The sequence below is a fragment of the Planococcus citri genome, chromosome 1, assembly GCF_950023065.1.
Source record: "Planococcus citri chromosome 1, ihPlaCitr1.1, whole genome shotgun sequence".
Taxonomy (NCBI): Eukaryota; Metazoa; Arthropoda; class Insecta; order Hemiptera; family Pseudococcidae; genus Planococcus; species Planococcus citri.
Genome location: NC_088677.1, coordinates 71062380 through 71086499, shown reverse-complemented (window position 1 = coordinate 71086499; position 24120 = coordinate 71062380). Strand labels below are relative to the sequence as shown.

The 24120-nt window shown below is 30.9% G+C and overlaps 1 protein-coding gene across 5 annotated transcripts in view; it reads left to right on the top strand.

Annotated features, from left to right (window-relative positions):
• Nucleotides 1-3382: 3382 nt before the first annotated feature.
• The window catches only part of LOC135847397 (uncharacterized), a 30693-nt gene continuing 9955 nt past the window's right edge, over nucleotides 3383-24120 (top strand). For 3 of the 5 annotated variants that reach the window (XM_065367178.1, XM_065367096.1, XM_065366941.1), the window contains exons 1-4: nucleotides 3384-4094; nucleotides 4229-4331; nucleotides 4403-4803; nucleotides 6602-6760. In XM_065367178.1, coding sequence (XP_065223250.1) covers nucleotides 3516-4094; nucleotides 4229-4331; nucleotides 4403-4803; nucleotides 6602-6760 — 1242 coding nt within the window. In that variant the 5' untranslated portion in view covers nucleotides 3384-3515. Of the gene's footprint in view, nucleotides 4095-4228; nucleotides 4332-4402; nucleotides 4804-6601; nucleotides 6761-24120 lie in introns of all 5 variants that reach the window. The other 2 variants (XM_065367020.1, XM_065367260.1) reach the window with 2 other exon arrangements.

Here is a 24120-nt window from a genome sequence, read left to right as displayed (position 1 = left end):
TGAATTGAGTTTTAAGAAAGCCCTGTCGAATTTCGAGTCTTCAAAAGAACTATCAAAAATGCAACAACCTACTTCGTGCTTTTTTTTTATTTTTTAGAAATTGGATAAAATGACAAAATATTTATATATTTCATGTCCTCATACATTTTTTTGGATGGAAGGACTTGACAGCTCGAGTGCAGATCATTTTTTTCATTTTTTTTTGTTGTCAATTTTCAATGACTTAAATGTTATTTTTTTTTTTGTGCATCTATGTCACTCTGATGTGTTTTCAACAATTTTTTGTGCATTTTGGAAGAATTTTCATGTTTTTTCTAGTGTTTAAAGTTGCTCATTCGACAGTTCTTGTATGATTTGAACACGTTTTTGACACTTCTTCGTACTTCAAACAGTTTTGACAAATATTAATAAAATTTTGCATTTTTGGTAGTTCTCAGTGATCTTATTGTTATTTTTTGTGGGGGGAGGAGGGGGTGTGGTTATGCCCACACGTCTCAAATTATACGTATAGGCAATAGACTTTTTTCATAAAAGATTACTTCATTTTTATTTTTTAAAGTGAATACCTAAGTTTTTTAAAAAGCTTTTATATAGGTATGTACTTTAGAATTTGTTAAAGTGGTTTATCAAAAATGACTAAAATCACTAAAAATTCCAACAAATGGCTGACATTTCAAATTTCAGTAAAATTTTCTCAAAATACACGAAAAGGTATAAAAAGTAAAAACGTTGAAGTGACGGAAACCCGCTTTAAAAAAACATTAAAATCATTAAAAATCACTAAAAACTGCCAAAATTGTGATGAAAGTTGGTCGAATAGGATGAAAAAGGTGTTGAAAACGCTTCAAAAACATATATGAAAAAAAAACATTAAAATCACTGTAACTTAACAAAAAAAAACCAAAAATGTTCGTAAAAATTGCCAAAAACAAAAGAACAAGTCAAAAAGTTTTGAAAACATGTTAAAATGATGTAAAAAACTCTTCTAAGTAATTCGTAATACGACATAAAAATAACTAAGAATCGCAAGAAAATAAAATACCATTAAAATTATAGCCAGCAATGCATGAAGGAATGTTAAAAATTTGTTAAAATGAACAAAAAGCTGTCAAAGATGTATCACAGCAAATTGCCTATTAAAACTACTGAAAATTGAAAATTCTGCAAAATTTTCCTAGAATAAGTACATTACACTAAGAAGTATTGAAGACGTGTTGGAGTAATGTAAGAACTGTGAAAAACCCCACTGAAGATTGCCAAAAAAAATTTAAAAATTTAAACAATGAAAATAATTTTACAGAAGGCACTAGAATCACTGAAAGTCTGAAAATCTCCAAACAGAAATGAAATTGAAATTTAATTTTAATGAAAGTTTTCTCAAGTAAATGAAAAAAATGTCAAGATAATGAACGTTTCTTAAAAGTGCTAAAGAAACATCGAATGAACCACTGAAAATTCCCAAAACTTATTGGTGGTTTTGATTTCCAGTGTTACTTTTTTAAAATATCTTTACCTACTTGTGTTTTGAAAGGGTTTCGTAAAGACTTCTGCTGTTCTGCTAATATGTAAGTATTTGATAAAATTTACCAAGATATTATCACTTGTTGTAGTTGTTGTTGACTTTTATTTTTTATTTTTTTCATTTTTGAAACTTTATCATGTTTTGTCATTTGTGTTGATTTTCTGAAATTTTAATGTTATTTTTCAATTTTCATAAATTTATCTTAAATTCATAATTTTTTGTTGAATTTTTCGTTCACGAGTATCAAGCTTTTTTACGCATTTAAATTTTAAAAATTTCACTATTCGTTATTCGAAGTTTTCACTTTCAAATTTCAATTAGAAAAATAATGTTCTACTGATTCATTTCTTGAGCCATAAATTTAAAATTGTTTTCATTTTTCTGATTTTTCATTTGAGGAGCTCATTGCAAAAGTAGCCCTTGTCACATGAACCTATGCAATCTCCAAAGCTCTCCCTTGAGCGTACCCAGTATCATAAATGTAAACTCTATTAAGCAATCCTCTCAGGGCTACTCAGGGTAGACCAACTTTGACGGTCATTTCATCATTACAACATGATCTCCGCAGTTGGCAATAGTTGCAATCGAGTGAAAAGGGTCTAAAAGTTCATGTGACAAGGGCTACTTTTGCAATGAGCTCCTCAATTTTTCAAGGATACTAAATCAATTCCACAGCATCTAGAGGTGTTTCTTTAACATCACAATTCCTCTCAATCAATAAAATGAATTTGAAAATTGAAATACGTATTCAAATTTTATTTTTGATACAAAAAAAAAAACACCGAAGTGGAGTATAAAAAAAATAATAAAACTGGTATTTGGTCATCGACCTTTAATTTTATTCTCCGGGTCGATGTATTTGGCCATTGGTGATATAAATTTGAGGAGCTTGGTGACAAAGTTAGACAAACGCCACGGAGGGCGCATACGGAAAGGGACCTAACGACCAAAAAAAAAAAAAGTTCTCCGAAATTGTTGTAGGAACCCTTTACAGAGTTCCTACAACAATTTCGGAGAACTTTTTTTTTTTTTTTTTTTGGTCGTTAGGTCCCTTTCCGTATGCGCCCTCCGTGGCGTTTGTCCAGGGATTTCCAGCCAATCATCGATTAGCTTTTGGCTATCAGCTTTTAGCTTGATTTTCATTAGCTTAAATAAAGCTGGCTATTGGCTGGCAAAATTTCATTGGCTGGCGATTGGCTGGCTTTTGGCTTACGAAAACAAAAATACATGTGACCCCTCAAAATACTCGTTATGACGTGTAGACGATTATTAAAAGGACAATTTTCATTTCTGTGGTGTGGTGTCAGCGAGTGTAAGACGTGAGTCACGACTCACGAGTGAAAGAAAAATAAAATCTGAGAAAAAAATTTTAAAAAATTGAAAAATTTGAAAATCACTCCCAAGTTCATTAGCTTTTGGCTATTAGCTATTGGCTGGCAATTTTTCATTAAGCCAGCTTTTGGCTATTGGCTTAAATACCATTAGCTTGCATCAGCTATTGGCTTTTGGCTTTTAGCTATTGGCTGGCTGGAAATCCCTGCGTTTGTCTAACTTTGTCACCAAGCTCCTCATTTCATTTTATAATATAAAATGAAATAGAGGTCCTGAAAAGTGAAAACCACCACCAGGCTCCATGAGTGGTCTGCCAATCTCCCATTCAAATTGCAAACGGTTTTCAATCCTAACTAGTGTTGTTTTTCAAACGAACCTCTCAATTTCCAAAAAGAAAAACCAAATTTTTAATAAAAACAAAAAAATTTTCACCGCGAGTAAATCTGTACTCGTACCGCTCGGATAGATAGCGCCACTGAACCCGTGCGGCGTTCGCTTTGGTATGATTGATTTGATACCAACGACGACGACCAATGGAGTGCCCAGTATTTTCGATTTTAATTTACCTACTGTTTTGGTTCTGAATCTTTTAATATGTTTTGATAAGAATTTTGGCCTTTTTTTAATTAATTAAAATAATTCCGTAAATGGTTTCGGGGAAATGGTGTGCGCCGAGGACATCGTGTCATACTTTCAGAGTCTAAAGAGTTATGAACGGATTTGGATTATGTGCAGGTTACAACATTCCTGCTTACCATTCGAGCTAAGGTTCCTTGGCACATGTCTGGAGGAATTGGGTAGAAAAGACTTCACAGAGCTGCGACAGGCGGAAAACGAAGCCAACAGTCCGGCCGAAATCAGCTCCGGAGAGTTAAGTAAAATAAGCAATAAAAACGTACAGAAGAAAATCATCCTGTACTTGTCGCTGTTGTATTCGTATAATTACTCTTGCTCAAATTCTCTATATAAAATTTTGTGTAATATCGACGAAGTTTGTTCAATATTGAAATACGATACGTGTCTGGATGACGAAGACGAAAGCTTCGAACATCTACTAATGATATACACGCTGGCCGTCAACCATCCAGCGTTTTCGTGCGAACAGAAGCAAGTGTTACACGATATATTTACGTTCGTGCAAGCCGAAGAGAATAAGCGAACCGGTGCGAAAGGTAAATCGCAACAGGCCAATGTCGAATCTTCGGAGAACGCCGCTTTCAACGATAAATCATCGGTTCAAGTAAGTAAACGAACGCCTTTCCATTTACAACTTGTTCGGTTTTGAGATAAATGCCATCAAAATGGCGTATCGTGTTTTTGTTTGGTTATCGGTTTTGTTTAAATCGTGGATTGTTTTTTTTGGTGGTGTTTCAGGAATGCCCAGCTGCCATTAGTACATCACCAGAGAATACCTATCCAGCGCATCCGTTGCCGAATCCTAGTCATTGTTATTCTTCGGTTCCCCCACCTTATGCTAGTAAGTGTTGAGAAGTTTACTTCGTGCCGGTAGGGTGATGTGTTTTATGGTGTTTTACTTTGACACAACAGGTGATATACCAATTCCTTTGGCCGAACAAATTAGCTTAGTACCGGGTACGAATTTCGTACGGTATCCGTTCGCGGCGGCCACTTCACCGCAGTTGATTCCAAACGCATGGAGTACGGCGGTCCCGATAGTATTTACGACCACTGAACACACCAACACTACGCATACGTTCATGTCAAGATCGTCATCGCCTAGCATATCAAACACGCCGAGCAGATCGTCTTCGCCGTCGGCCAAAGGACGCCCTCTGTCCGCTCCTTTCTCTAGATCTCCTCAAATCAGCGGCAACGTCTCGCAACAACCAGCCTCATTACCACTACCACAAACCAACGATCCTTTTATCGATTGCAAAGAGTCGCCGAATTTGCGAATCAACCCTGTTCCAAATATTACGCCAGAACAAGTACGTTTCTCTCTCGATCATACAGTATTTCATATGGGCCCCGCGATGTACATTTCAAATCGCGCCGGTTCTCGTCCTCGTGATCGAATATCGCGCGATTTACACCCAAGTCTTATCATCGATACTCAAAATGACTCGTTTCGAGGATCGTATTCGAATTCGGATCACTTTGAATCTCACAAACTCATTCTTCGGGTTTCGATCGTGTTATCAAATTGTTTCAAGGTCAAAGAACCCGGTGCATTTCACGTTTCCTCTCGTCTATCGAGATTCCTGCTCGTAAATGAACCGCGAATTACGTAATTATCGGTATTAAATTATACGTGAATATCGCTGATATTATTCGCGTATGTTTTTTTTTTTATTTTCGAACCCTACCCTAGCTTCAGATTGCCATTACGTATTCATTACGAGGCTCCAGCAGGGTTTATCGTGTGCTGGAATTAGGGTGTTGATGAAAAATAACATCTTACGATGTAATGTCTCGATTTCGAAAGAATAATCGTGTAGATGAATTCATCTCGTATATTGTTTCCCTTCGATCGAGTCATCGTAACCGGTGCATTGAAAGTGAATTCCGATTTGCTGAAAGTGAAATGTCTTTCCCCTCCACTCTCTCGTCGATATTATTAGTAATCCGAACAATAAGTAAATGGAATAAAATTACGTTAAAAATGAATTAGACCAATAATAGAGAATTTGGTTCGATGAATATCGTTATCTTCACAGATAAACGAAAGCGATAAGGTACAATGTTAATGTACCAGTTAGTCTTGGTATACTTTGAAAAGCACAGGATTCCATTATCTCCTCTTCTGCACCTCTCTGTCGCACTTGGTCGTTTTCTGTATGTTACTTGAACGTTTAGTCCGGTTATGTAATAATTTATGCTCGAGAAAAATGCCAACGAGCTGTGTCGTAATGTTGCCGGTTTACTTTGCGGCTTCGAAGGGCTGAGAAAGGTGTTCGAACACGTTCGTTTGATATCGGATGTATTCGGTGTATTAGTTTGAAGATGAATTCGGTGCCGGTGGGTTTTTTAAATTTCTATTTTGATCGTATTTGTGGCAATTTGAGAGAGAGAGGGTATCAGTCAGTTTCTTAGACAATGTACATAACTACATATATACCAGGTGTCGTTAAATTTGGGAATTTTTCCAGTTTTTAGACTAGTTAATTTCAGCAATAGTACGATTGGTATCGCTTAAGGGCCAGTTTTTGCATGTTTTTCGTATATAGGGTGTTCCAAAAATTTGAAGGAAAAAAATTCCAAAACGACACAAGGTGTCCCAAAATACGTGATAGGTTGTTGTACGACTCGAAAAAAAAATCTGATTGAATAATTTTTGTCTCCCTGAATGATAATTATTTTTCATGGAATGTGGTTTGTTTAGTGTTGTATTATGCTGAAGATGTACGCAGATGAAAAATTATCGACAGTGAGATCGAATTTCATTCATTGTGAGGATTCGTTCGTCTTCATCGTCGTAAAAACATTTCGTTATCTCGATTTGTTAGAACATCTTTGTTGTAAAAAAAAAATATGCAAGTCGTGAAATGATACGAATTACGGAAACTGAATCTATTATTTTTTTCAAGGCTTTATTTTCATCTCATCTCATGGTACATTTTTCACGTTAGATTATTTTTCGATGACTTGTTGAATATTGATAAAGATAGAAAGTATTCGAAATGCAGGAAAAATCTAGCTTTGTGAATGATTTTCATACGATGTAGTATTATTATCAGTTTTTAATTTGACGATCGTTAATCGATATTTTTTTTAATGTAATTGCAGTTATATAGACTGTCCGATGAAGGATTAGCCGCTTTAGGAATGACTGAAGAATCTATTCAACAGTTACGATGTTTAGCTGATAAAATGCAAACGAATACCGACGACCTAAGTCCAACTAATTCAACTACTAATAAAACTATGCAGTATATTGATCCTGAGGTAACGTCGTTTTATATCGAATGGATAATAATTATTTTTGATGGCAATTTTATCTATTTGGTCGTATTTTTTTGTGTTGATTTTTTTTAAAGCACGTGTACGAATAGTTGATTTTAGACTCCTCGAAGCTTTTTGAAAATGGCTCTAATGTGTCGAATTGATGATATTTTTTGATTTTACGATCCGTTTCCCATGTTGAACCTCCCCTCCCCCCAATCGAAAATCGAAGAATTCCAATAGGACGAAGCTAACGTTATTTAAATTTTTAAAAGCAAATTATCTGGATTCCAAAATACATTCTTATCGAAATAATTGTTGCTTTTTTGGATAAAATACTTTGAAAATGATTTTAGTGGGTTTAAAAACGAACCTTCTGATACCTCACTCGAGTCGATAATTACTGAATTTTTGTGAAATTTTGACTTTTTATCCTCTCCCTCTTTGAAATCCACTGAAAGCATTCAAGTATTTTGAGTCGAAATTTTTCAACATCAAATTATTTGGCAAATATTGTATTTTGAGATCGTTCCGAAATTGTTGGTGATTTTGGCTTCTGTAGGTATTCATTGCTGATTGCTGCGATTTTTTTTTTTTTTTTCAAATGAAAATTCATGTAAAAATAATAATGTACTCGAAAATTTATCGGAATAGTTAGATCTTGTTTTCATGAACGTATTTTTAAAGAAATGTGAAGAAACTTCTTTTTTTAAAGGGCCTTGAATGAAGGTCCATCTCTCTTTCTAAAAGAAGTTGTTATCTATGGTTCTCTTGCCCTGATTGAAAAAAATTTCAAACAACAAAAGTTAAACGTTCAAACCTCGCAAACATTTTTATTTGTCGGAAACATTTCAATCCAAACCCTCCTTCCCCTTTAATTTCAAAAATTGGGTACACAAATCCAAAAATTAACCTCATGCCCTCAATTTTGACCCCACTACTCCCTCTCATTCAATTTTGTAAACAGTCTCAACAGATTCATGATTGAGTTTTATTTTTCGGGTTCGAGTAAAACAATTCAAAGTGTAGTTTTTGGGTTGACAACGTTTTTAATTTTTTCAGTGTTACCCAAACACGAACTTGGGAAATGATACAGAATTGGTTCAAACGCAAACTGTGAAGAAGAAATATTACTCTTTTTTGCAGTAATTTCCAAAAAGATCAACTTTTTGCAAAAACTGTCCAAGTCGTGCTTTTTGTCAAAAATCATCAAAAATTCTTGTTTTTTCAAAAATTGGCAAAATTGTTTGCGTTTTAGCAAAATGAGTGAAAATTGTTTTTTTTTTTTGCAAAAATCTCACTTTTTTAAAAAATTGTTCAGAAGTCGTGCTTCTTTGTCAAAAATTTTCAAAAAAGCCTGCTTTTGGCTAAAACTGTCCAAAAGTTTTGCTTTTTGCCAAAAAACTTTGCAAATTCTCGTTTTTTAAAAAATTGTCAAAAAATTTCACTTCTTAAAAAAAAGTCCTGATTTTGGTTAAAATTGTCAATGGTTTTCTATTTGTAAAAAAATTTACAATAATTCTTGCTTTCTAGAAAAATTGTTGAAAAATTTCACTTTTTATCTCAAAAATTCCAAAAAGTCAATTTTTTTAAAAAAATTGTCCAAAACTCCAGTTAATTTGCAAAAATTGTCAAAAAACCCCCCTTTTGCTAAAATTATCAAACTTCTTCTCGCTTTTTCAAAAATTGGCAAAAGTATTTGCGTTTTAGCAAAATGACAAAAAAGGTTTTTTTTTGCAAAAATCTCACTTTTTTCAAGAATTGTTCAGAAGTCTTGCTTCTTTGCCAGAAATTTTTAAAATGGTCTGCTTTTTACTGAAACTGTCCCAAGTCTTCGTAGTTCACAAAAATCATAAAAAATTCTTGCTTTTTTAAAAATTGTCAAAAAATTTTGCGTTTTGAAAAAATGCCTAAATACATAGGAGTAGATATAAAATGTATTTCCTGGCACTGGAGTAAGAATTCTTACAATACTTTTTAAATTCAAAAGTATGTGGAAACTTATGTGAAAAATTTCACATAAACCTTCACATAGTTTTTCATTCAATCAAATGCAAAAATATTTACAAAACTTAGATATTGAAATGAAATGCAAAATTTTTTGCAATACTTAAACATTTCAAACAAATGCAAAAATTTCATCAAAACTTGAACATTTCAATGAAATGCAAAAATTCATTCAAAACTTAAACATTTCAATGAAATGCAAAAATTCATTCAAAACTTAAACATTTCAATGAAATACAAAAATTCTTTCAAAACTCATTGAACTGTAAAAATCATACAAAACTTTAACAATTATACCACTAGTTAAAGAAAACGTTATCTCTAATAAAGTGGTAACACAAACACCAACACCTTTATCATAGAAACTGATTCTTTTAACTAATGAATTTTTTCCACTGTGAACGAATTTTTTTGCATTTGAAGTACACCATCTTTTAGAAATTGATCCATTAGTTAAAGAAATCAATTTCAATAATAAAATGAATAACTATAATAAAATGGATAACCAAGCACCTTTAAGAACATGTGAGAAGTGTATGTGTAAAATTACATACAAGAACTATGCCAGACATTTAAAAACAAAGAAACACAATGAAGTCAAGATTAATGTGAAAGAATTAAAGACGGAATTGAAGTGGTATGGAATGAAAAATGTTGATAAAATGAAAAAATCAGATTTGTTAGTGAACAAAGATAAAATCAAGGCTATTAATATTGATAGAGAAAAATTGTTGAAATTATCAGAAAAGAATTTGATCAAATTTATTCAGGATAACAAATTTAATATCAATAAAAAATTGGGAAAAGATCAAATAATAGACAGATTGCTTGATTTTCACTCAAACAAATCATTGCCTCTTCCTAAATGGGAATTTGTGGATGAAAATTTTAAATCAAGACATGCTCAATTTGATATGAAAAATAACTGGGATATTAAAGATATGTCAAAGTTTTTACATTTTATGAAAAAACATGTTAGTTCTTTACTTCAAGAATGGATGAAAAAGCATAGTGGTATTAAAGTGAATTTTTGTGTTTCTGCAACTTATGTAGACACTCGAGATGAAACAAAAATTGCATACAAACATTTGCAAACTAAGAATGATAGAATTACTAATACAGGGTGTTCCAGAATAACCTTTCACATTTGTTTTTTTTATTACTCTGAGAGAAAAATGTTTACAAAAATTCTTTTACAACCAAAATGAAGTAGAAATATGCCGTTTTTAGACCGTATATTTGAGTTTTCATTAAAAATGAAGTTTTAAAAATTTTTCCATCGAGATATTTTCCTTCATTTTTGACACATTCAACCAAACATTTTTTCAAATTATTGAACACTTCTCTTCCAATCAGTTGCGACTCATGAACCTAGAAGCTGTTTCAGAGTCCTAGATTTATCTCGATACACTTTTGACTTGGAATAACTCCATAAAAAAAAATCGCAGGCTGAAAAGTCAGGGGATCAAGGTGGCCATTAAATTTCTGGTTCAACACGTCGACCATAACAAAATTATTTGATGACCGAAGTGCTCACGCGCTAAACATATGTGTACATCCCTGGTAGTTCCAACATGTTGGAAGGAAGTAAGTAACTCTATTACATCGCGTCTGTCTTTTAGTTTGGAACAAGAAACTCGTTTAACATTTTGCCTTACCCCTCACCGTTACTGTTTCGTTAAACACACATGGTCCCACTATACCGAATTTAGCCACGCCCAACCAAACAGTCAACTTGGCGGAGGTTTAGATGTTTCTCAAGTATTATCAACTGATTCTTTGTACACTAGAAGCGCACATTCCAATTATTCACTTCACCATTTAGATAAAAATGAGCTTCGTTACTGATGAGTAAGGAGTAAAGAGTTACAGGAACCTTTATTTTTAAAAAAGGCCTTCACAGTAAAAGCACACTGTACAGCCATCTACTTCTCCAGGGCAAAAAATAACTATTGAAACATAATTCGGCATGCTTTGGCTACCTAGAACCGCCTTTACCATTCCCCTAGCTCCACTTGAACACAGATCAGTGGTTACCAAAATGTGAAAGGTTATTCTGGAACACCCTGTAGAAGTGAATTAACAAATGGAATTTCAACTTTAATGAAGAGTGTACTTGATAGACATGAAAATATCATTGATGAATTAACAGGTAGTCCATGGTGAATAATATCAATCAATAGTTTTAGAGTAAATATAAACAAATATGACCCGCTTAGAGCAAGTTCCTATATTGATCTTCCAAAAATTTTAAAAGATAAGAAAGCAATTATAAATGTTAAAAATACTGATAATAAATGCTTTTTATGGTCACTTTTAGCATGTTTATATCCTGCAAAAGATAATCCACAAGAAATAATAAAGTACAAAGCATATGAGAAAACTTTTGATAAAGCTTTGAAAGATATTGAATTTCCGATGAAAATTAAAGACATAGAGAAATTTGAAAATAAAGTGAATGAATTGAAATTGGTAGAAGGTGGATTATCTATTAATGTTTATCATCATGATGATCGTTATAAAATTTATCCCTTACATATTACTAAAGAAGAGAAAACAAAACATGTTGATTTATTGTATTTATGTGAAGAGAGTAATGATAGAAATACTCACTACTGTTGGATTAAGGATCTAACAAAATTGATTAAAAGTCAATTAACCAAAAACACTCAAAAAATACATTTTTTGTGCAAAAGGTGCCTTTGTCATTTTTACAGTGAAGTTAAATATTTAGAACATAGAGAAAGCTGTAAAGTACATGATCCAGTTGCAGTAAAACTTCCTCTTAAAAGTGATAACATTTGTGAATTTACAAACTATAATCGATCAATGAAAATTCCTTTCACAATAATAGCTGATTTTGAGTGTATACTTAGAAAACTTGAAAAAACTAAAGTAGAGGAAGATGCTAAAACACAAAAAATTCAAGAGCACGTACCAATTAGTTGTGTTTATTACATTTTATATGAGAATGGAGAAATATCAGAGAACATGTTTGAATATTTTGGAAGTAATACCCCTCAAGTATTGTGTGAAAAATTATCAGAAGATGCAGTACGTATTGCTAATGAATACATATATAATTGTAAAAAAATGAAGAAACTGACCAATATACAAAAATGTGAATATAAAGAAGCAACAATATGTCATATTTGTGAAAGAAAATTGAGTGATTTCCCACCTATGATGGAAAAAAATATTAATAAATTGAGAAAAGAAATAGAAATTACTTCAAATATTTTAAAGTATCATGATGATCAAACACTGACTGATAGACTAGAGAAATTAGAATTAGATTTGAAAGAGAAATTAGATGATGAAGAAAAAAATAAAAAGAAAGTTCAGGATCATGACCATATAACAGGTGAATATAGAGGTGCAGCTCATAGTCTTTGCAACTTGAATTACAATGTACCTAGTTTCATACCCGTCTTGTTTCACAACTTTTCTGGTTATGATTCCCACTTATTAGTCAAAGAATTTGCTGGAACTACAGATAATTTAAAACTAATTCCAAATAATGAGGAATCTTACATCAGCTTCTCAAAAGTTGTAAAGTTTCAACACTATTCAGGAAAAGAGGGTAAAATAGAACTTAGATTTTTAGATTCATACAAATTTCTATCTGAACCACTTTCTAAATTGGCTAAAAACTTGGAAATGTGTCATTTCAAAAATTTGAAGAAATGGTTTGATAAGACAGTACCACCTGGGAATGATTCATTGTTCAATTTGTTGACTGAAAAATTGGCATACCCTTATGATTATATGGACTCATTAGAAAAATATGATGAGGAAGAGTTACCATCTAGGGAGAATTTCTACAATTCCTTGAATGATGAGCATGTAGATGAAGAGGAATTTTTACGTGCTCAAAAAATTTGGGAACAGTTTAACATTAAAAATCTAAAAGAGTTTACAATGTTGTACAATAAAATTGATGTACTCTTGCTAGCAGATGTGATTGAAAATTTCAGAAAAACTGCACTTGAAATTTACAAGTTAGATCCACTTTGGTATTATACTACCCCCGGATTTGCTTGGGATTGCATGTTGAAAACAACAAAACAAAAATTGGAATTGATAACTGATGTAGACATGTTGTACATGTTTGAAAATGCCAAGCGTGGTGGAATTTCCCAATGTTCAAATAGATATGAAAAAGCCAATCATAAGTACATGGGTGAAAAATTTGATAAAAATAAAGAATCAACATTCATTCAGTATTTGGATGCAAATAATTTATATGGATGGGCTATGAGTAAACATTTACCATATGGAGGGTTTTGGTGGGCAAATCCAAACGATTTTACTTACAGTAGAATTTTGAAAATGAGAGATAACCAAAGCAAAGGATATCTGTTTGAAGTTGATTTAAGCTATCCAGAAACATTACATGATTATCATTCTGATCTACCTTATTGTGCAGAAAATATTATTGATGAAAATAGACTTCCTAAATTATTCACAACATTATATGATAAGAAGAAATATGTTTTACATTATTTGAATCTTAGACAGGCTCTTGAAGCAGGTTTGAAATTGGAAAAAATTCACAGAGTTATTCAATTCAACCAATCAGATTGGATGAAAGTATATATTGATAAAAATACAAAGCATAGACAAAATGCAAAAAATGAATTTGAAAAAGACTTTTTTAAATTGATGAATAACTCGGTGTTTGGTAGAACAATGATGAATGTGCGAAATCATGTGGATATAAAATTGATTAGTGAAGGTAAAAAATATACAAAGTATGTTTCAAAACCAAATTTTGTAAAATCAACATTTTTTGCAGAAGATCTTGCAGCTGTTCACATGAAAAAAACTCACATCAATTTCAATCAACCAATTTATGTGGGTGTTTCTATTTTAGATATTTCAAAAACATTGATGTATGATTTCTATTATAGGTTGAAGAGAGAATATAAAAATGATGTTAAACTTTTGTATACTGATACAGACTCATTAATTTTGTCAATAAAAACGCCAGACTTTTACAGTGATATGAAAGGAATGATTGATGAATTTGACACATCAGACTATCCTGAGAATAATATATATGGTATTCCTCAAGTTAATAAAAAAGTTATTGGTAAATTCAAAGATGAAATGAAAGGAAAAAGTATTGAAGAATTCATAGGGTTAGCTTCTAAATTGTACTCCATCAAAGTATTTGAAGAAGATGAAAAGAAAAGAGCAAAAGGAGTGAAGAAACATGTAATCAAAAATCAAATCACCCATAATGATTATAAAGAATGCTTAGAGAAGAAAATAACAAAGAGTTTCAAGCAGAAAATTATACAAAGTAAAAATCATAATATTTACACATTTGAACAAGATAAAAGAGGTTTATCTCCATTTGATGACAAGAGATGTATATTTGACAATGAAACTTTACCTTGGGGACATTATAAACTAGAAGTAGAAAGACAGAATTTTATCACACATTTGAAAACTCTCTCTTCACTAATATAAATAACTTTGGTTAAAATTTTTTTTTCCTTATTATAAAATAATAATATGATCAATAATGAAAAGGGGCATCTTAAATTATTACTCTCTCATGTAAATTGGTATGATGTTTCAAGTAATCAGGAACTATCAGAAAATTTAATCAGAGAATTCAAAGACAAAGTATATTGGTTTGCAATTTCAGTTCATCAAAAACTGTCAGAAGATTTCATTAGGGAATTCAAAGACAAAGTATATTGGTTTGCAATTTCAGTTCATCAAAAACTGTCAGAAGATTTCATTAGGGAATTCAAAGACAAAGTAAATTGGGAAGAAATTTCACGTTATCAAAAACTATCAGAAAATTTCATAAGGGAATTCAAAGGCAAAGTAAATTGGGAAGAAATTTCACGTTATCAAAAACTATCAGAAGATTTCATCATGGAATTTAAAGATTGTGTAAATTGGCATTGGATTTCAGGTCATCAAAAACTGTCTGAACATTTCATTAGAGAATTCAAAGATCAAGTAAATTGGCATTGGATTTCATGCCATCAAAAACTGGCTGAAGATTTCATTAAAGAATTTAAAGACCAAGTATGCTGGGAATGTATTTCATGGAGTCAAAAACTGTCTGAACATTTCATTAGAGAATTCAAAGACAAAGTAGATTGGAAAGAAATCTTAGAAAATCAAGAACTATCAGAAGATTTCATATGTGAATTGAAAGATTGGGTATCTAGGAAAAAAATGCATTAGTTAAAAGAATTGTTTTCTATAATAAAATGAGTTCTATTATAGAATTGGATGAATTTATAACAAATACTTTAAGGAACAATATTCAATTATTTCAAGAATCTAAGCAAAGAGTGAAAACATACAACATTGAGGATGGAAATCTTTCTCCAGAAGTTGTGAATGATTTTAAAAACATGGACAAGTTTCAATTTTCAGAAAGCATATTGATGTTATATTTGAGAATGAGAGAAAACTTGATGAAAACAAATGTGAATACATATTTGAATGAAATGAAAAAAATCATTCCTTATGAGATTATGAAGGAAGCTTCACAGAGATTTGGTCTCATATGCAATGTATCAAAAAAAGAGTATTATCCATCCAAAAGGTGTCAAAACTGTGGAAATACTCGAGAATTTTTCAAAGATCGAGATAATATTTTAATATGCAAAAAATGTTTTGCCGAGGTAATTCACTACAAACATAATTCTAAACCTCATTGCTTCAAGAAACAAAATTCAAACTACAATAGGTTAAGTAATTTCAAAAAGTGTTTGGAGAAATATCAAGGAAAACAAACTGATTTTATAAGTCCAGAGGTTTATATACATTTACAAGAAGCTTTATCTACATTTGGACAAGTGAAAAAATCAACTGTTTTTTATTTCTTGAAAGAACTAGGTTATCATAAACACTATGACGATTATATTCTAATTCATTCTAATTTAACAGGGCAGAAACCAAGTGATATTTCCCATTTAGAACAACAACTTCTAAATGATTTTGAAAAATTTTCCAATCAATTTGATTTGATAAATAGCCATAGAAAAAACTTTATAAATATGAAATTTCTTTTACATAAATTAATGTTGAAAGATGGTCACAATTTTGATCCAGAAGATTTCATTTCACTTGGCAACAAGAGGGAATGTGATGAAATATGCAGAAAAATATTCCTTTCTTTAGGATGGAAATATTCATCTAATTAACTGCTTTGTTCTTTTAGAACACTGTTCTAAAAGATATTACCACTTTTTATAATTTTTTGTAACCACTAAAGCTGTATAAAACTCATTGTTTGGACTCACACATCTGTACGCATTTTGATCTGTAAAAGTTAGATTTTTGATTTCAATAAACAAGTCTGTGGTACGAATTCGCTCATTAGAAATGATGGATTCATTGTTATAATTGAACCACTTATTATTTGACTGAAATTTCTCAAAATTATAAACACATTCAATTTTTGTATTGACTCCCTCTGTTTCCATAAGCAATTTTACCCAAGTTTTTGTCACCAAATGCTGTTGACTCTTTAAATTTTGCTGCGACACTACCAAATAATCATAGTAATAGTTACTTGAAGATTCACCAAATTTTTTTGTTCTAATTCGACACATGTATTGTCCTTCATTTATAACTTTCAAAAATGATACAACCTCAACCTTTTTCTTCGATGTTGAATTCAAATATTCAAATTTATTGATACTTAAACGTTCTGGAATGTCAAAAGGAACATCTTTAAGCCATTCCAGCTGATACACAAATTCTTGTTCTGAAAATGTAACATTACAAAATAGTGTAACCCCATCATTGTTGACTATTTTTTGAGATCTGAAGAATAAATCATGTTCTTGTAAAGTTGATACAAAAAGGGTAAACAGAATAATACCAGCACACTTCATTTTATAATAGGAAAAAAAATTTTTCTACTATAAATGAGCAATAATTACAATTTAGTAAATGAAAATGTTAATATAAGAAAGGAATTGAAGGCAATGTATCAGGCAAGTAAAGCAGGTAAAATTTATAAGCAAGAAGTATTGGAAGAACAGTTTAAGCCAATCATTACACCACTAGAAAAAATTAGAAACCAAATAACTCAAAATGTTCCAGAAACCTTCCAAATACCTTCCCAAAATCTTCCAGAAACCTTCCCACAACCTACCCAAAATATGCTTGAGTGGAATAGTTCTCATGAAAATGTTCTTGGCGAAATAGCAAAACAATATTTACAATTTTATGCTGCTGATGATAAAAAAGAAATTTGTGATACTACTTTTGGGATTCGATATGATCCAGACATTAATAAATGGATGATTGGCAATGAAGAAATTAATTTTAATGGTAATAACATCAAGTTTAAAGGTGGTATTGAATTTAAAGGAACTCATGGTTTATGGCAGTTGTTGACATTAAAAAATCCAGATCCAAATGAGTATGATTCTGAAGATTTAAAGGATTTTTGGAAAATTATTGATAAAACCAGTAGTTATAAACAAAATAATAATCCATCTTCCAGAGTGAAATCAAGTTGTGGAATCAAATACATTTCTGTAATAAAACCTTTACTGGATAAATATCTGAAAAAGGGGGGAGGGTTGTATCAAAGTGATAGCATAGATAGTTATCTAGAAAAATTAATCACAATTTACTCAGAGATTCAAAAAGGATCTTTAGATGGTAAGGCAATAGTACCAATTTTAAATCATCTCAAAAAAATGAATTTGTATGCCAACACATCTGGGGATAAATATATTTATTGGGATAACTTGCCTGAATTGTTTGATAAATTAGTTGTTTTGTATGGTGAAAAGAAAGCTGGAAATTCCAACCCTCATTTAAGAAATGAAATTGTTAGGATTTTGCAAGAACTTAAAGAACTTTGAAAAAAAAAATTTCCTATTATAAAATGAATAGTGACTCTCCATGTAGTAGTGAAGGAAATAATTCTAATACACAAAGTGGGAGAACAAGCTCCCAGCATCAAAATATGAAAACATGTATTTTCTTGATGACGATTCTCTTGAAAAGTATTTGGAAATTTAGAAAAAAAGTGATTAGACGCAAAAAGAAGAAATGATATTTTTTTTCTGTAATAAACATGAATAGTAACAACTTTAAAACTATATTGAATGACAAAATTCGACAAAGAATTCCCAAGGTGATGTTTGATGGTGAAGTGAAAGAAGGTAGTGGTATGTTGGGTACAGTTGCAAATTGGGCAATAAAGAAGCTTCCATTACCTCCCATGCATTTAGAAGATCATAATTTTACTGGACCCTGGACAAATCCAACTTTACAAATATTGAAAGGAGTTGAACCAAGAAATAAACTGGATTATGCATCTAGGAGACATGATGTTGCTTATGAATTGATGGAAGATCCTGCTGAACTTCATGAAGCTGATTATATATTACAGAGAGAAGCTTCAAATATTGCACGTGATAAAGATACAAGTAAAAAATTGGAAAAACAAGCTCAGCTTGTGGATGCTGTCATGGGTGCAAAAAGGTACTTTGGTACCGGTATGAAAAAGGAAAATTATGAAAAAATTCCTGTCAATTTAGATGAAAAAGAGCAACTGTTAATTCTAGAGGGAATAAAGTTAGGGAAACCAATTACTTTAAACTTGGATCACAAACAATTGATTCGAACAAAAAACAGTGTGATGAAAGAAACTTATTTACCAGTGACAACATATCAAAAGAAGGAAATCAGCAAAGCGCGTACCCAAAAGAAATCAGTCAAGATAAAGTTGTCTGCAAAACAATTGGAATTTATCAACACAAATAATAAAACTGGAGGTTTCTTACCTGCTCTAGTTGCTGCTTTACCAGCTATAGCTGCGGCATCATCCATAATTAAAAATGGTTTTGATGCCTATAGCAATCATAGAGCAAACAATCAGTTAGTTGAAGAAGTTAAAAAAAGATATAAAGAAGAAAAACCTCTTCACAAACAACTAACTGATATACTAGAGGAACCAGTAAAGTCTGGTACAGGTTTGGAAAACAACGAAAAGGTTTTGCAATTTATAAATAATTCTAAAGATATCAAATTAGCTATGAAGAAAGTAGGAAGAGGATTATATTTGAATCCAGCTTCTCATCGAAAACCTGTTGAAGGTGAGGGGTTATATTTAAATCCAGCTTCTCATCGAAAACCTGTTGAAGGTGCTGGGGTTAATGTGAAAGCAAAAAAAAAAAGAGGAAGGGAGGTTAATAAAAATTCCTATTAAACCCTTATCCAATATGGAACTGGAATTATATGCAAAGGAATTGTGTATACCTTATTTTAGGGGAGTGTTTATGAAAGATCAACTACCAAAACAAATTGGAAGAAATGAAAGCATGATTATTGTCCGTCCAACATAGCTTGAACTGAATTGTGTCAGTTGCATTTTATGGAAGCCAAAAAGGAATAACAGAAGGGTTTCCCAAATTGATTAGCGTTTATCTTGATTTATTTCAATAAATCTTTTTCCAGCCAATCAGCCATAAATAAACATGCAAAATAAACATAGCCAATAATTTTTACTCTCTAAACAATTTTGGGAATCAAAAAAATTTGGAAAAATTCATGAAAAATTTGTTGGAATTCGGCTTATGCAAATGACACAATTCAGGTCAAGCTATGTTAGACGGACAATATCAATTTAGATGATTCTATTGGACCGGGATCTCATTGGGTTTGTTTTTTCAAGAAAGATGATTATATAATTTATTTTGATTCTTTTGGTGAAAGACCTCCTAGTGAAGTACTAAACTATTTTCAAAAGAATGTATATTATAATATTGACCAAAAGCAAAATTTCAATCAAGTTATTTGTGGACATCTTTGTTTGAAATTTTTAGCTGAGTTCTAAGTATTTTAAGAGAATTTCTCTTAAAATTACATTTCTCTAATATCCAATGCTACATAAATTTTTTCATCACCAAAATCCAACAGATTACCATCTTGATCTACAATCTGAACTACAATTTCCCTGAAAGAATGTGTATTTATTTCATAGTATAAGTAGTGATATGGGATTATCCAATATTTTTCACCTGTTGGAGCTGACCAGGGGTGGGAGTATATTACACCACCTCCTCCTTCTCCATTTTCATAATTTGTATTCACTAAATTACATTTTACTTGAATAGCAGTAAGAGGAAAAATGTCAATCATTCTATCTGAATGATGTGTTACATCTTTTTCTAAAACCCTTTCACTATAACCCAAAACTCTACAAATAGAGTTGGGTACACTAAAGTCAACTTTTTTACCTTCAGATATTATCTTTACTTTATGAGTATATGGTGTTAAATTCATTTTCAATTTATCTGCTGCACACCTTCTCTCTTTAATTGCTTGTAAGATATCTTCTACTTTGTACTTATCTCCAGGAATGTGAATGTAATGACGACACTCTTTATCTAATAACTTATCTAGATGTAAATCTTCCCTTTTTTGTATTATTGTACTTAGTTTATCAAATTCCTTTGCTTTGATTGTACTCTCTAGATTATCTACATCATAAATTCCTTCTGGAACTGGAATCATCTTCTTTTCATCTTCTGAAAGATCAAATCGTATATTTTTTCTCTCAACATTATATAAAGAGTTGAATTTTTTATCTCTTATAGCGTTGATAATATCCGTAACTTCGTAGGCACCTTCTGGAATATAAATTTCCTCGTGATTTCCTTGATCATCTACAAGATCAAGCCTGTTGTTATGTTTTCTTACATTCATTAAAGAATTAAAGAGACTAAGAATGAGTAAACAAACTCCATAGAGTTTATTAGAACACAGATTAACTCTATTTTTAAATATTGTGTGAATGTAAGAAGATAAAGTTTCTCCTTTACGTTCGCCTATTAAATCAAATCTCATATTTATAATACAAAAAAAAAATCCTAATATAAATGAAGAAAAAACGTATTATAAAAGTAGTTAAAAGTGATATACCTATTGAAATTGAAAATTATGATTACAAGGAGGTGGGTCCACGATATAATAGAAATTTTCCAAATGTAATTCGAGCTGGTATATTTGGTCCATCAGGTTGTGGTAAAACCAATCTTTTAATTCAAATTCTAATGGAAATAAATACATATACCCATATTTATCTTTGCTCAAAAACATCTCATCAAGAAAAATATATTCGATTGAAAAACATAATAGATATTATCAACAGAACATCGCCAGAACAGAACATTGGTTTTAGTACTATATTACCTCAAGATTTGAAAGAACCTGAAGAAATGAAACCAAATTCAGTTATAATTTTTGACGATGTTTTGACAGACCCTCAAGATAAAATAGCAAATTTCTATCTGAGAGGAAGACATTACAATATTTCTTGCTTTTATCTAGCTCAATCCTATTCAAAATGTCCAAAACAATGTATAAGAGATAGTTTTAATTTACTGGCAATTTTTATGCAAGATCTTAGAAATTCGAGACACATTTACGATAATCATGTCTCGCATTTAGTAACACTTGATGAATACTTGGAAATGTGCAACATTTGTTGGAAAACTAAACATGGTTTTCTGGTAATTGATAAAGATTGTGATAATGTGAATGAAATTTTTAAACAAAGTTTCAAAGGATTTTTTTATATACAATAAATAAATGGAAGAAGCTAAAGAATTACATGCACCTATTAGGAAAAAGTTTTGTAAAAGAAGTATTGTAACCAAAGGTATTGATGATTTATGGGCAGCTGATTTATTAATTATGGACAAATATTCCAAAGAAAATGATGGTTTTAAATATATGCTCAATGTTGAAGATACATTTTCTAAATTTGTATGGATTGAACCTTTGAAGAATAAGTCAGGTAAAGCAGCTACAGATGCTTTTGAAAATATTTTGAAAATCTCAAAAAGAAAACCCAATTTACTTCATGTGGACAAAGGTGGAGAATTTGTAAATCAAACTTTCAAGACAATGCTGAAAAAACACAACATTAAAATGTATCATACCAATAATGAGGAAAAGTCTGCAATAATTGAACGTTTCAACAGAACATTAAATCAAAAGTTGAAAATTTATTTTGAGATGAGGAAGAATTTCAGATGGATTGATATTTTACCTAAAATACTAGAAGAATATAACACAAAAGATGTTCATAGAACTATTGGTATGCCACCTATTAAAGTTGATAAGGATAATGCAGAAGAAATTTTGATGAAATTTAACAAAAATAAACCCAAATGTAAATCGAATCAGAAATTTAAGCAGGGAGATAGAGTTAGAATTTTTGCATATAAAAAAGTTTTTGATAACAAGTACAAGAATAACTGGACTAAAGAAATTTTTGTAGTTGATGAAATATTTCACACAACTCCTGTAACTTATTCTATTAAAGATACTGATGGTGAAGAAATTGAAGGGAAATTCTATAATGAAGAACTTTTAAAATCCAAGTTTTAATAAAAAAAATTTTTCCTATTATAAATATGATACAAAATTACATTGAAAGTGAAGACTTTGTAGTCTACAGACCCTCTCCACAAGATGACATAAATAAAGGAAATAGTAAAATTCGTATAAGAACATACAATGAAGATGTCATTACCCATCCACATAGAAGTGGATTACTTGTGAAAGGAATTGTTACAGTGACTAAAAATTCTGACAAGAGTGCTGTAGCAGAACTTGATTTGAAAAAAATATCATTTGTTACTAATCCACTACCACATTTATTTTCAAAAATTGAATATTTGGAATGTGATAAAGTAATAGATTCAGTTGAAGAGCCAGGTGTGGTTACTACTATGAAAGGAATTGTTTCATTTGGTTCTGATTCGATTTACAATGATGGAGGCTGGAATATCTCCTCTCCAAACTCAAATGTTCTGAACAAATCTGGGTATTTTACTTTGTATGATCCTTTAGAAACACTATTTGGTTATCATGAGGATCACAAGGATTATGTATTTCACGTCCCACATGAATTAAGGTTAACAAAAACCCATCTCAATAATTATAATAATATGTTTCAAGTTGATAGTACTTTTGCAAATGAACATACTATTACTATAAAATTTACAGATGTTGCACTAATAATGTCACAGGTAAAATTGAGAAGAGAAATGGAAAACAAATGTCTAAAACAAATACTGGCTTCAAAAGATTTACCACAAATTTTTAGACATTGGGGATATGAGTTTAAAACTGGTATAACAACAAAAAAGTATACATGTGAATATACTTGTGATGGGAATCCAATATTTATTCTTATTGGGATGCAAAAAAATAGAAATGATAACATCAAAGTGGATAATAGTCAATTTGATTTATGTGGCCTTGAAAACGTTCAAGCTGTTCTCAACAATAATGAACATTATCCTAAAACTGAACTAAATATAAATAGTTCAGAAAATGATTATAATAAAATTTATCAAATGTTTAAAAATTTCAAACTAGCTTATTATGGTAATGAAGGGAAACCAATTTGTTCTATAAATGATTATGCCAACAAATATCCCATAATAGCTATTGATTGTACCTGCCAACCTGAAAGCATAAAGGAGAGTACCACAAACGTAAAATTAAAATTTAGATTCAAGGAAGCTCTTTCTGCTGATACAGTAATACACATTGTAACTATTTATAATGTTGTTTCTACTTATAACCCTTTCACAAATAGAGCTGTTGTAAATTAATCTTACATCTTTTATGAAAAAATTTTTCATAAAAAAGTTTTTTATTCACATCATTAAAGTCTGACAATATGAATATTACTTGAGTCTAAGTTACATAAAATATGTTCAATTAAGCCTTTTGAAATATTGCGATTTACTATGTCTTTAAGTTCTTTTGGTAGTTTTTCATTTTCTGAAATTGCGCACTAATTTACTTTGTCTTTGAACTCTATTATGAAATTTTCTGATAGCATCTCATGCCATGAAATTCCTCTCCAATCTACCTTGTCTTTGAATTCCCTTATGAAATCTTCTGATAGTTTTTGATTCCATGAAATCCTTTCCCAATCAACTTGATCTTTGAATTCTCTTATAAAGTTTTCTGATAGTGTTTGATGTTTTGAAATCCATTTAAAATCTACTTGATCTTTGAACTCTCTTATAAAGTTTTCTGATAGTGCTTGATTTCCTGAAATTTCACTCCAATCTACTTCATCTTTGAATTCTCTTATAAAGTTTTCTGATAGTTTTTGACGCCATGAAATCCTTTCCCAATTTACTTGATCTTTGAATTCTCTTATGAAATACTCAGATAGATCTTGATATCTTGAAATCTTTTTCCAATGTACTTGATCTTTGAATTCTCTTATAAAGTTTTCTGATAGTGTTTGATATTTTGAAATTGCACTCCAATCTACTTCATCTTTGAATTCTCTTATAAAGTTTTCTGATAGTTTTTTA